Raw genomic sequence first — 14877 nt, 5'->3', positions numbered from 1 at the left:
AAAAAGGCCTCCAAAGATAATCCTTTGAACATCTGATTCTGCTAAATGATGAGTTTTTATTACACTCAATTTTAGTGTTTCTTATTTTGGTGATAATTTTGTCAAAATTCCAAGGACTGAATCTCATTTGCTCTGCTGCTCCTTACAGTAAATGACAACCAGACTCCCAGTGTCTAACTGGGATTTCTGCTTTCAGATGGGGTTAAAATACAGGTCCGGGACAGAGACGGCAGCTCTTGGGAGAAAGCAGTTGGGAGGGTTTGTTCCTGACTGTCCTGACACTGACCTTACATTGCAATGTAAGCAAGTTGTTTCCTCTCTGTGCCTCAGTTTCCCTACCCTTATGAAAAGCTGATCCTGTTTTCAAGATGCTTTGACTATCTCGGATGAAAGTTTAAAAGAAGAGGCACTATGCATCTGACTGCTGCACATGTACAGATATGGGGATTTGGAGATCAGATTTTCATAGCTGGGTGAAAATAAGAATTTTCTCCTACTAAGAAAACCAGCTGTGTAATTAAAGAGTTTCCATGCACATTCATGACAAAAGATTTAAACTTCCCCTAGCTCGACAAAACTCTCTCTGACACAAGTACATCAGAGGGTGCAAATTTGCTGATTTTGACAGAATCACACTGGGGGAGTTTCTCGGCACAGGGCTCTGGCACCAGTTAGCAAAGTTGTTCCCTTGCCAGCTGTCAGAGGCACTGTGGGAAGGGGCCTCAGCCCAGCTGGAGCAGAACGGAGGGTGGCAAGCAGAGCTACTTGCTTATCACCTAACCCTGCAGCTTCCTCTGCTGCAGCCAGTTCATCCTTCCCAGCAGACAGGCGAGGCAGCGATGCTTCAGGTGCAGCCCCGGGAGCATCACGCTGTGCAACCGAGATGTGGCACAAAGCTTGAAAGCAACTGTGCTGAGAAGGGGGAAGATGGGACAGCAGTAGCAGCAAGAGCATCCTGGAGTTACTCAGTTCAGCCCGAGACGATTGATTTGATGCATTGAACCAAATCCCCATAGCTGAGCCCTCTGCCAGGGCTTAGTGCCGGGCCTCCTGCGAGGTGGGTTTGGGGTCCAGGAACCATACCATGGCCTTTGCTCAGGCACTAGCTATTTGACTGAATGTCAGCCAGACTTTGGAAAGGATCTTGGCCAAAAAGCATTTTTGGGAAAAAGAAAAAAAAGAAAGGAGGAAAAAAAAAAAGGAAAAAATAAAAGCAAGCCCCAGGAGCCTCTCTCCTCCCCCATTTCTTTCTCATGCTGAAACCCACAACACGAGGCATGCTCAGAGAGAGAATAAGTCAGGTCTGCTGGAAGCATCGGGGTTTCAACAGTTATTTCAGAATGAAATAGAGACCCTAGAAAATTTTTACCGAGCAGCAGCAGGCAGAAGGAGTACAGTCCCTTTCCCCCTGAACAGCCATTAGCCCGGCGAGCATGATGCTCCCCCCGGACACGGGAGACCCAGGTGCGAGTCCTCGCTTGGCGCGAGGCTCTTCCAATTAAATAGACATTGGTCTTAAGAGAGGAAGGGAGGAACTAGAGGCTTAGCTGGATGGTGAAGCCCGTGAACAGAGAGCTCAGATGTGAGTTTACGGGACACTATCCACCCTGCATGAACTTCTCCCGCGGACACTTGAGCGCGCCCCGAACAGGACGAGTTATGTAGGCGTTACTGCTGCACCGGAAGTGTCCACATTCATGGCGAACAGCCATAAACTTGAACTCTGGTTAACTGCGCGCTAACTCCCCCATGTACAGTCCTGCAGGGAGATCACACACGAAAGAGTAGCCTAAATCTTGCATCTGCCTAATCCAGGCATATTCCTAATCCAAGGCATAACCCAGGCTGCCTGCATCTCACAGGTATCACACTCAAACCAGTTGGTATACTCTCCTTCCCCTTACCTCTGCCAAAATTACTTTCCATCCAAAGCAATGTATTTTGAATTAGGCTCAAAAGTTTCAATGAGAACTTTTCATTCATCTCTAACTCAAAGCAGGCTGGCCCATGGGAAAAGCCCCCAGCTCCCTCGAGGTACATTGTTCACTGATCATCTGCCCTGCACCTCTGCACCCCAGCTGCATCCCAACTGTACCATGGAGCGATCCTGCCTGTCCTTCTCTTAGGGGCGAGCTGCACTCGCTCAGCCGTAACATCTGGGTGACAGAGTCCCTTTCACACAGGGGGATGCAGACCCAGTTTAAAGACTTTAAGCAACAGAGGATGCAACTTATCTCTGGTTAAATTCTCTCAGTAGCTAATTATCCTCACTGTTATCCAGCGGTTCTCGCGTTAGTTAGAGAAAGCATACAGGTCAGCTCTTCCTCTAATCTTGGTTTATTAGATATCATATTTGATATTCCATTTTTCAGTCCAGTCTCGCATCTAAACAAAAGTAAATTTCGGGCTCATCCATGTTTTCCTACACTACTTTTAATTTATCTAGCAATTTCATTTCCTCAGTGGCTCCACTGAGCTTTCAGATAGACAGATCTCAAGGCACAGCCACACTACCAGTACGCTAGCAGTGCAGTGTGAGGGATACTGACTGACCTACCCTTACATTTGATGGGATATTAGTTTTGAAGAGAATTTCCCAGATGTACCTAAAATCTGCGTTTTCAGAATTGCACATCTATCCCTGCAATAGCACATGTAACCACAGTAAATATATCTGCGACCCAACAGCTCAAAGCTCAAGAGGCACCTACAATCATCACAGTTGTGCAAACAAGCCCTGTAGTCCTGCAGGTAAATGAGGCGTGAAACGTGCAGTCAATCTGTCATACGCTGTTCTCGAGTTGGGGGCAGAAATCCCTGCAAGAGCCAAAAGCCGCCGAGAGCCTGCGCGAGGCTCCCGCTCGCTAGAAAAGGGAAGCGAGGGCCACAAGAATGGTACAAAGATGTTGCACAGCACGAGTCCAGCACAGCCTGCCCGCGGAAGTGCAAACACGCAGGGCTTCATCCCGGATCTCGGACTTCCCCTTCGCTGAACAGGGGGAGTTGGGAAGGTGGGCAGAAAAGGACAAACTCAACTCCTCCGAAGTGCCCTCAACAGTAAATCTTCCTGGTGGACAGACTGGTTTGGGTTTCAGCAGGAGCACATCTCCAACCTAGCCCCACTTGTGAGAGTGTGAATCACGGTATCAAGCTGTGATTTGGTTTTGAGTTTCCATCAAAGGTTCTGGTTTCACTAACACGCAAAGGAATTAGTTGAATGTTGGAAGTCACATACAGTTAAAAGTCAGGGCCCCATGGGAAGCCTAGGCTAGAAAATAATGTCTCTTTTGACTTAGAAACCACAAGAGAACACATACGGCAAAATTCAAATATAAAAGGAAAGTGGAACATACGTTTGTTATCGTAAAGCAGCTCCTGTGTGCTCCATTAACAACTCTACCGTTCCAGCCTCTTTTTAATTAAAAAAAAAAAAAAAGGCAGTGAAAGTCACCCAAATTTTAAAAGTTAAAATCCAGGGGAAAGTTGGGTCAGCAGTGCTGAACAGGAGCCCCTCTCTGTACAGCTTTCCTGCATTAAAGAGGAGAAGCGAGGAGGAGACCAGCACACGCAGGCGTGCAGCGCAACCTGTGCTGGGGCAGGGGTACCCTGTGGACCTCCCTGGTGATTTTAGGATAGCGGCAGTAGGCAGGGACTGAAGGCTCAGTCCGCTTAAGATATCTCCCCCTCCTGCTGTGGGAGGAGATGGGGAAGGAGGAGTCCGTGATGCTCTGACTTGAAGGAAATATTCCCTCTCTCCCAGCCCTGTTACTCATTTTAACCCACCGTGTTTGACTAAACAAAGACCCCACAATTCAGCAGCAGCCGAGGCATGTCGCGGGGATGTTGCCTTCCTGTCTGCAGGGGACCACAGCTCTGGCGGGGGCAGAGAAAGCTGCCGCCCGTCAGCGCACGGTGGCTGGGGAGCCTGTGCGGAGCCGCGGGCTGAGCCTCACTGGTGGAGGAGGGCCCGAGTGCCGGGCTCCCGCTTCCTGGGGAAGCGCCCAAACCACTGAGCTGTTACCTAAGGGCAGGAGGCAGCGGCCCCGCCAGCCACTCCAGCCACCGAGACTGCTCTCTGCAAAGGTCCGGACCATGCTCGCCCCAGACGCAGGCTCAGCCGGCTCAGTGCCCGTCTGCCCGAGCATCCGAAACCTCCGTCTGCAGGAAGGTGCAAACTTTCTGGCTGAAGAGTGAGTTTTAACCGCCCCGAGTCGGGGACCACTGATGCAGGGTGTGCTCTGGGCAAGGTGCTGCCTTGGAAAACTGGGGCAACATCCTCAGCTGCTTTTGAACACTGCAGCCTCAGGTTGTGCTGAATGGATTCGATTATCTGACACAAGCAGTGGAAAAAAGCAGGTTTGTTGATGAAGAACTGAGTTAATAATGTGGTGGAAGTGAGAGAAACAAAGTGAGACAAGCAAATGAGTTACTGATTACTTATAGGCTGGTTTTCATTCAGAAGTATTTGAGCCTTTTGTAAAGATAAATTAGAGAAGCAATATATCAGGGAAAGGATTTGCTAAGATGGCAATTAAAAAACACAAAATGCCAGTTAGGCACACTCCTTTGAGAAAATGGCTACAAATTACTGTGCTGAAGAGCAATGTAAAAAACCAGGCTCCCCAAGGATTGTTTACAGCACGCTAAGTCCAAAACACACAGGTGCTTGGGGAAAAAAATAGAAATTAAAAGAAAAAAAAAAAGGAAAAAGGTTTATATTTACTCTTTGACCCCAAGTCTTAGCTGAGTTCTCATAAACAGATTTTTAACGAAATGATATACCTCAGCCTCTCTACAGTCCATGGCAGATGCACATCTGAGATTGATGCCCTGTGTCACTGCTCTCAATTCTATGAGGTGAATGCAGCAGTAAATCACCCATTTATCTAGCATCGATTATCTCCAAGGACCCCAGAGGACTTCAGAATGTGGGAAGATTATGATGTGAAATGGATTTGTCTCATTTGTACCCATGGGCTGCAACACATGTAAATGCAACCACTTCTAATGAAACGAGTACGGATTAGCCATCCACAGTATGTGGACAATCATTTACATAAATCAACTGCTCATCTTCCCTAAAAGCTTTTCCTTTCCCTTCTACTTCCCTTGAAGGAAGGACAAGGGTTCTGCTTAGAAGTCCCTGAAATATCTCACAATCGTGCGAAATATCATTTCCATCTTGAAAAAAAAATCTGGCTTCATGCAAAGCAGTAGGAAAAAAACAGAACCACTAAGTTTAATGAACATCTTCCAAATAATATTTTTATGGCTTTTAAGAGATCATAGTTTCTGCTTGAACATGGGGTGAAGCTCATCCAAACCCAACCTTTGGTACTGAAAAGGCCTTTCCTTCTCATCACTGCCTTAAACAGTTCAAAGACAGGACAACCTTTGCTGAAGAACAGGAAATCTGTCTCTTCCTGAAGCAGAGAGGTTCTTATTGCCACTGTGGACAGTAGGTGAAAGACACCTATGCCAGTATCCAGTGCTACTCAAGCAGTACCACATGCCCTGTTTCCCCTTGACAACAGGATAGCGAGCAATGCCAACAACCCAAAAAATTTAGTTTCCCCTAAGAGGTGAGAGTTCCTAGAAGGATTATTGAAAACAATACTGTGAGAGATCTCAAGGAATCACCTAGTTCATCTCTCCTGTCCCAAGCAGAATTCAAATATATCCATCTCCTTCCTAGCAGATGTTTGCCTAAAAGCATGCAAAGATGGAAATTTTTACCCCTCTGGGCAGGGCGTGCTGCCGCGGGGTGAACTTGGACAGATCTAGGTTTGTGTTTGGATTGTCACCTCTATCCCAATCACACCCATAAGCTCTTTGCACGGGAGCAGTAACTGCCTTTCCTAATGGACAGTCTCTTCCAAAGCCTTGACTGGAGCAGTTGGGTACAAATAAGCAGCTGTCCCTCAACATCAGTGAAAAAGAGTTGGAAAGGAGGAAAACAATCATGCCTACCCCTCCTCTGCAGTCTCAGTGACCAGATGGACCTGCAAGATGCTAGGTGCATGCAAACTTCAGCTTTGTCCTTGCCACGCAGGATTTCCTCGCTGTTCTCCGTGACTTAACATCTAGGGGATACTCACACTGGCATTCAACTTACAACCCTAAAATAGAAGTGCGAGTTTCTCTACAGTTAATAGCAAGCTGTAGTTTCCTCCCAAGAGTGACTCACAACACCTAAACTGGGAGCCTACACTTCTCCATGTGACTCTAGATGGCCTCTGAAGTTAGATGGTGTGAACATTATATGAGATGCATGGCTTCTCTCTTCCTCCCCCAGGCAAAGTAAATGCCCTTTTCTGTGTGACCCATCTAGCCAGAAGTTTTGATTAGCCAGACTCTTCTCCTGCTATGCTTGGAGTGCACAACCGGTGCAGAGTCTCGTGCACAGACTCTCGGGGCTAGACATGTGAAGAAGAGGAAGCAGCATCAGAAAGATAAACCACAAGATAAGGTCTGGAGGATATGAGATCTGCTGGCCTGTAGCTTCAGAGCACCCAAAAGAAGAAACTTGCATGCAAAACTCAGTTTTCAAAAAAAAAAAAAAAAAAATTGCAGGCCAACACCTTGCTGCAAAAACTAGCCAACATCTCTTCCCCCAGAAGGTTCAGCTGGATAATTTAGTCACAATTTAGAATTAGAAAATTCAGAAAAAAGTTTAAAACCACATTATATTTTAGAAAAGGTAATAAAAATAGTGGAATAGCAGTCTATCGAAAGTGGTTGTAAAATGTATGGGACGTGAATGAGACGTTCAGCCTCAGTATAAATCCCACCGCTTTGGTGGGCCGCTCCCACTCAGGGCAAGCTTGGCTTCTCAGTATTTAAGTCCAAGCGTTTGAGAGACAGCACTGGATTCAAAAAAGTTGCTACGGAGAGGTCCTAGTGCTCCAGAAAATCCCAAGGACGGTGTGTTCCAGCCTGTCATTTGAAAAGTGCTGTGGGTCCCCAGCGCCAGGTCTGCAGCCGGCAGGAGAACCCCAGCCCTGTCACCCCTGCGTCAACACTGCCATTCCTGCTCTGGGGCCAAACACGGATAGCACTTGTTGAAAACTAATTTAATTTAATTTCTTACAACCAGTTGCCTTTAACTCATGCAAACTTTCCTCAACAGCATCTACCTTTTAAAAATCTCTCCTGTTTCATTTTCTCTGTTTCTGTACTGTTTGCATCTGACAAGAACACAAAAGTTAAAATTCACTGAGGGAAAAAAAGAGAAAAAAAACACCCAACACCTCGAAGCCAAATAACTTATGACATGAAAGCTTTGGATTTTACTAGCCTTGCTGAGTTTCAGATGTCATAAACCATACAGGTACAACTATCTCATTGCTCTGCACCCATATGAACCTTGTTATGTTAAAGTGAACACAAATCCAACGAATACTTCCAGGTTTATAATAAACCTTCACAAAGAAACTGTCCATATTTTCCCCATATGCAGGCACAGCTGTGCAAAGGCACATCTGCTCGGGAAACTAACATGGATCTTTGAATTTATATTTTAAGATCCTTAAGCTTGTTGGCGAATTATGATAAAACTAGGAATATCAGTTCCTGTCTCCAACAGAAAATATAAATCCCTCATTGATTGATATTGATTACAGGAAGGAAACAAAGCACTTATATTTCCCCATGTCACGAGAAACTCCTTCATTGCAATAAACATCCGGTTGATAGGAATATCTTGGGAAGGTAAACGATACTGTATTTGTAAGCAAACTGAGAAAAGAACAAGTGCTGATTGGCCATATAGTTCATACATCCATGTAGCTCCAAACACACCACAGCGGGCTATGAGTTTGTCAGAGTCATAAACTACAAAGATTGCATATATTAAGGTATGTCAAATGTGATTGCTATTTATTATTATCCTGCACCCTTTACTCAAATATCCAGTCCATACATGTAAGTCCAGCTCAACCAAAGTAAACAAATTCATTGATTTAACAATTTGTGGCTTGATTTTAAAAGGGGCTGAGCCTGCAGGGGAATATCTAACATATGTTTGAAGTTAAGCACAAGCCAACCCAGTGAAATTAGTGATATTGATCACATGCTTAAAAGTAAGCATAAACTTCAACATTTTCCTGGTCCATGCTTGCCATAGCAAGTCCTGAGCGTGACAGGAACACCTGCAGGACGCACCCCAGCTTTGCCTAGTGAAAGCTGTAGCTGTGGCTGATCTGTGCAGTTGCCATACCTCATTACCAGCAACATGGCCCTGACACCTTGCAACCCCGACCAAAAGCCTGGCTTTCCTTCCTGAATGGCACTGGCTGAAATTGGGAGGAAGTGAGTGAGAAGACTGATGTGGCCCCGAGTGGCTTCAGTGCAGCTACTCAGCCATTATTTTACATTACCCTTTGAAAAGTGAAGGAAAAGCCCTTCACCCTCCACAACAGAATAAGGGTTCAGCGAAACCACCTTCCAGGTCAGCAAAGGGCCAAATTTTGTTACCTCCATCACTGTCAGCTTGGATTTCGTTTCCTGATTTCAGCAGGGTGACTTCCCGTCTCACAAGCATAGCTAGGACCAGAACTGGCCTCTTTAGAGCAACAGAAATGATACCTCAAGATATAAAATTATTTTTCTGTAGTGACATCAGCCCAAATCACGAGGGAGCTCCTGCCTGAACTCATTCACCCTTTCTCTATAAATTTACAAAGCCGACAAACATGCCCTCTCTGTATCTACAGCTTTATAGAGGCCAAACTTTTTCTTTAAATCATCCCCACTGCTACGTAATTATCTTGCCCTGCTGTCTCCTTATCACACGGCTACTACAGCCAGTACAGGTTTCCCTGTGGTGGTGTACATCCAGGACAAAAAGAAGGCAGTGTTACCACAGACAACAAGCAGAGCTGCATGCAAGGTGGGACACGGCATCAGCAAGTTACATATAAACCAGGCACTACATTGAAATGGATGTACTGAGTGCTTGAATTACACACGGGTGAAATTCTCTGACCTAAATTTAAATGGGCTTAAAATTAGAAGTTCTACCACGTAACCAGAGGACAGAAAAAAAAAAAAGAGTAAAATTGCTAAGGAAAAAGCAAATGCATGAAAGACATTTCTAGCAAAAGGCAGCTGTCAACTCTGGGGAAACTCCAGTTCAACATCCATACCTTCCTAATCCAACTCCCATCGAGGTTAATGAAGGTTGCTTTGCCTTTCTTTAAACCTCAAGTGAATGTGTAGGAGTCATGTACAGTTTGGCTGTATGGACCGGAGAGGAGCTGAGGTTAGATACAGCCAGAAACACAGGTAGCAACTCTGCCGCATGGACTTGCTCTGCAGAACCTGGGGGAGCACGGCCCCAAAACCCTCACTCACCGCTGGCAGGAGGACGTGGTACTGCAGATCTAACGTGATCTGCTAGTTATTTTAAATCTGAGTTTGGCAGGTCACTGGGCTACACTGACTTTGAAAGCCAGGCTTGATGTTTGTACATTTTCAACGTTACAAAAAGCCCTAGCTGACACAGACGAGTCTGTTCTCAATATAAAAGCGGCTCAGCTGGAATTCAGGACAGCTGGACATCCATCTTACGACAGAGTTGGGTCACAGGAGGTTTAACACATAGCCCAGAAAAGGTGGCAAATATTTTGCCTAAGTTTCTGAGCTTTCACAAGCTAACCCAAACCAACTTTACAAACATCTAGGACTTCACCACAGTTCAGCTTCAGGCACTTTATGCACATCTACAAGCACACCCAGGTTCACATGGTCCTGCTCTTTCAGGGTCAGCCCCCAGCAAGGCTTTCGAAAATGAACTCACCCTCCACGTTTCCTCTACAGAGTTGTTCTCCAGTCCCTTACCTGGACGACGGGGTGGCCTCCGGTCGGCGCCTTGACGGCCCCTCGGCTTCCCTCCGTTTCGTAGTGCGCCCGGTGGTGGGGCTTCGGCTGTACCTCGATCCGCAGCTCGTAGGAGCCAGACTGGCTGGAGAGCGGCCACTCGAGGGGCGGGAGCGACTGGACAGGCAAACTGGGCAGAGAGAGACCACACCAGCTGAATCTCTTTAGCACTTTATTTCTCAAAGCCCTGATCCCTTCTTCCTCCAAGTACCCCACCGGGGCTGCTCTTGCTGAAACGGAGTCTGCTATTAATTTCAACGAGAATATGCTGTCCTGCTCACGTTTGATTACAAACTCTGCTGAACTTCAGGACGAACATAATAATTTCTGTGGGCCCATCTCCTTGCAGAAGAGAATAGAATATTTCTGTTTAAGAAACAGAAATATCTGTAGCAGTTATATTTTTTCAAAGACCCCCCTCTTCTATCTAGCTTTTGCTGTGCATCTTAAACTTTGATCATAGAACATATATTGTGAAATATTAACTCCATTTACCATTACTTACCAGTTGCGTAAATTAATATTATTTATGATTTCCATAAATATTAAAATGCATACGAATGAAATGCTAATTATTCTTACCTGATACTAGTTTTCCTGTTATCAAAATACACAAGGGTTTATAACATGAAATTAATACATTGTAATGTACAACTAGAGCTTGCACTGGATTTTAAACAACTCTTATTTTGTTAGTACAAACTGCTGCCAGGACTGATCTAACAAGCCAAGGAAAGTCACAGCCCATGTTCTTTCGCTCGCAATTTGTGTTTAGCAGCACGGGATAACGTCAGCGTGGGGACAACCTTGCTGCCGAGCGGGATGGCAGGGCTGACAGGGTGCCAGTGGTGACTGCACACATTTGGCAACCTCCGTCCTGGCAGATACACACCACTCAGGGCCCAGACCTGCATGCCGCCAGTGCCAGACAATGGAGGGAGTTGATGAGGGGAGTGCCAACGACTGAGATTTGGGTTAAACAACAATTAACAAATTAACAACCAACAATAAGTCACTTGGGGTTGACCGAATGCTCAGTCTGACTTGGAGCAGCGTGCTCTATTTTGAATCAGGAAATATTTAAAGTATTTTCATCCCTGAAGGAAATTTGTAAGCGAGACGTTCTCTGAATTTAGAAAAGTGATCAAACCATTTTCTTCAAAAGCAGCAGGATGGAACGAGAGTGTTAAGCCTTTGTCGTATGCTACGCTATCAATGAACCACTTTGATGATGTTTCTTCCAAACCCAGATTTTTTCATCTCTCGGAATCCTAATGGATTGGGCTCCCATTAACCAATGCTGTCCCTGAGCACTTAGCTCTGGTGTGCAACAGGATCTGCCCAAGGAAACACTCCCTAGGGATCACTATGCATAACAGAGGACATCATGCCATGAGAAAACACAACCACGAGAAGTATTACATACCTGCAGATAGGTATTGCAGGCACCAGTTGCTTTGTCCAGGATGGAGGTACCAACAAAATTGATTCTGGGGCTGAGTTTCTCCTGTCCTCCTGCTCACAAGGCCCATGGAAGTCAACAGTCTGAAAGACGTGACATGGAATGCTGTTTTTGTGGGAAGGCATTGATGAAGGATCAGGGCTGGTTTTCCAAATTTTCGTGGGAACACCACAGGCAGGATCCGTAGGAAGGCTGTTCATAGCATCCATGGAAAGAGAAGCGCTGGGCAACTGTGTGTAAGTAACTGAAGAGTTGTCTTCTCTCAAGGGGATGCGAGGAGAGGATTGTGGAGAGGGGGTCCTTGACTGTCGTGGAGAAGTGGAAGGCAGCTGAGTACTGTAGAGCTCAGTGCAAGAGTACCTCCGTTTTGCACCTGGTGATGAAGACCTTGAGTTGGGACAGGGTGATGGTGAATGTCGTCCCAAGCAGGTTTCCTCCGTGATGCTTGTTCGTGGTGACATTATTGGAGAGGTTCTAGGAGAATAATGAGTATGGATGTTTTGAAACTGTGGACAAAGGTCATCACTAGGACCATTATTTGGTGAAACACATGGTGATGTGCAAGGAGATACATTTGTCTCTGAAATGAAACTTGCAGAGGAGCCGCTACTAGCTGGGCTCAAACACAGTGGTTCTCTGTAGCCCTCAAAGCCAGGGACAGGCAGGGTAACCCTTGGGCTAGTGGTAGCTGAGTTTGACTGATGTTCTACCAAAAGAACATCTGTGTCTCTGCTGCGGAAGGGACCCCCTGAATGAATCAGTTCATGATATGGAGTAATTTCAATCCTAGGGCTCGGAGCAGAGGCCCCTGCAGCGTTGGCAGGGTGTGTAGGTATTGTCCCTATGCTATCTGGCTGTCCATATCTGCCCATGGGATCTGCAGAAAGGCTAGAAAAAGGCAGGGGGCATGGCTTGAGGCCACAGTCCAAGACATCATGAGCGTATGTAACTCCAGAGGGTGGGCTGTTGGTTTTATGTGGAGTCGGTTCTTCTGGAAAAAGAAGGGTCTCTTTAAGACTATAAATACTATTACAGAAGCTGAGCAATCATGGATTTAAAAAAATGCATATTTATAAACTGATTGTGATCTGATATTAGGTAAATATTTGTTTAATTATTTTTAACTGCAATTAATGCTTGTGAAAAGTACTGGATTAACAGCCAGGGAAGCTCAAGTGCTCAGAGCAGATGCAGCATGGACAGAAGCACTGCAAACACCTCCACACCGCCTGGCCGGGCTCCCTCTACCTGAGCCCTGAGCTAGAGGGATCACCTGGAAGGGTCAGCAACACGTCAGCCTCTCGGCCCATTCCAATGCTGGCCTCCCTGTTCTTTCTGCCAAATACACCCCTTAGCACCAACTGGGGTGTTGTGACTTTGGTCAGCTTTTGTCAACCAGGAGCTGAACTGAGACCATCACGTCACAAAACCACTTCCAAATAGGTCTACGTAAAACCAAAAGGTTGAGGAACAGCTTTTGGTGAAGGGAGAAAAACCCTTCTCACACAGCAAAGTCCAGCCAGAAAAGGCTTCATGAAACCAAAGCTGAGCTCAAGCTCTTAAATGAAAAAGTCAGTTCTGTGTGATGATTTGTTTGGCTCCATATCATATCAACAAGTTTTGGTGACAGGTTTTACATGAGAAAGCACCAGATGATCAGAAAACACATTCACAGATATTAGTTAGAAAAGAGAGAGAGAGAGAAAGGATCCAGCCCCATGTTTACAGGCAATCACTTTCCAATTTCAGCTCAAGGAAAGTCTTGGCCAGAGAGGGATTATAAAATACACAGTAACAGGTAAGTGTTCAGTGCAACCCTCTCTCCTGGTGCAAAAAATCCTCAATTTTCAGAGATTCTCAGTCTTGCAAACTGTCCCCAGTTTGCAGAGTACAGGGATGCTTCTAGGCAATACAGAATTCCCACCGGCATTGCTGAGCCCAGTTCTGGTCTCGTCCCAGCACCCCATCTGGTGCTCAATGCCAGCGGCATCCGAGAGGGCAGAGTCATGCCAAGTGTCCCTGGGACAGACCCCTCGACGTACATCAGCTCCTGCAGCTTCCCCAGCCTGGGAGCGGAATAATATTTGTCATTACACAAAAGCATGCAAAATGTTCTCAGGATTTTTGTATGTTTTTAAAGATTTCAATGTATCCAGCAGGAAATATCTGAAACAGCTCCACAGTTTGAGATTAATTCACACTATCTGCTCACCCTTGTGTCAGTATGTGTCATAGGCAAAGAGGGTTTCATTTAAATATTTAAATAACTGTTCCAGCATTTTCTCCCACTCCTACACTACATGAGGCAGCATTTCCCATGAGCAAATAATATTGTACATCAAGCCAGGCAGGAGCTGACTGTGCTTTCTGCAAAAGTAGCAAAAGATCGTAGTGAAACTTTTGCACACAGAGAGACTGTGATTTAATTTCAGGGGTTTCTGTTCGTTTTCAGTTTTAAACGCTTCTTAGTGTGAAAGCAAAATCCTCCACTGATTTTTGACTGCTACTTTTTGTGCTCAATGTTTTGCACAACCTGGAGAAAACTCCACGAAAAATAAAAATGTAGCAGGAACTGCTGAGCCTTCGTGTTTAGCGGGAAACCCCAACCAGCCGACCAAACAAACCAGCACACAGAAAGTCTATGTGACGGGATGGGAGACGACTGGGAGAGTCCAGCTTGCAAATTTCTTAAGGTTCCCTCTGGCTTTTAATCTCAGCACACAGCTGTTTTGGGGATGGGAAAACAGCAACGAGCAACTGAATTTTGAGCCGAACATATTTTTAGCATCGTTGATCTTGGATATCAGAGCTTTGTCACTCACAGGATTACCAGGGCATTCACATCACTCAAACTGATGCATCAAGCCTAGACATTGATGCTACAATTCACTTTGAATAAAATTCATCACTCCTTCGGACTCAATAGAGCAACACACCCCTCCGCAGTCACACAAAACATCACTCCCACTGCTTTCAGAAGAATCACTCCCATTTAAATTGATGCAAGAGAGCAAAATCAGCACCAAGCAGAGCGAGGCTTGACGCCAGGACTTGAGGCAGGACTCGTACAGTGATCAGCAATCGCAGAAAAGTTCTCCAGGCTGAACAGCTTCACATCAAGGAACAGGCGACCGTTTCAGTTCCCCATTCAACACAGCTACAGTGAGAGCTGCCCCCACCGTACACATTAAACTACCTTGTCTGTGCCAGATACACAGACAACAGATAAAAAATTACAACTCCTCACAACACATGTTGAGCAGCAAAGCTGGCACGTATAGATATGTCTTGAGGGGTATGGGGAAAGCAAACATATATTTTTATGTGAACCTGTAATTTTTAAAGTCTTCTGAATAACAACCACACACCACCACCCACGCTTTCTGCCTATTAAAAATTGGGCTTTAGACAACCCAAGTTTGCTTTGCTTTTCTCTGGAATATTGTGTTTAAATGAGCACTTTCATCCTTGGCGTTCACCCTCCAAGAAGATCCATGTTCCAGATATTAATAACAATGCTTACGCACAACAACAAG

At 45.6% G+C, this 14877-nt stretch overlaps 1 protein-coding gene across 3 annotated transcripts in view; it reads right to left on the bottom strand.

Moving 5' to 3' along the window:
- Nucleotides 1–14877, bottom strand: part of NFATC2 (nuclear factor of activated T cells 2) — a 97563-nt gene that overhangs the window by 68337 nt on the left and 14349 nt on the right. For 2 of the 3 annotated variants that reach the window (XM_076352164.1, XM_076352165.1), the window contains exons 2-3: nucleotides 11306–12332; nucleotides 9841–10009 (exon numbers count right to left, since the gene is read on the bottom strand). In XM_076352164.1, coding sequence (XP_076208279.1) covers nucleotides 9841–10009; nucleotides 11306–12332 — 1196 coding nt within the window. The remainder of the gene's footprint in view (nucleotides 1–9840; nucleotides 10010–11305; nucleotides 12333–14877) is intronic. The other variant, XM_076352166.1, reaches the window with a different exon arrangement.

Source organism: Aptenodytes patagonicus, chromosome 14 (genome assembly GCF_965638725.1).
Source record: "Aptenodytes patagonicus chromosome 14, bAptPat1.pri.cur, whole genome shotgun sequence".
In the NCBI taxonomy this organism is placed as follows: Eukaryota; Metazoa; Chordata; class Aves; order Sphenisciformes; family Spheniscidae; genus Aptenodytes; species Aptenodytes patagonicus.
Note: the sequence above shows the minus strand (reverse complement) of the source record. Positions and strands in the feature narration are given on the sequence as shown.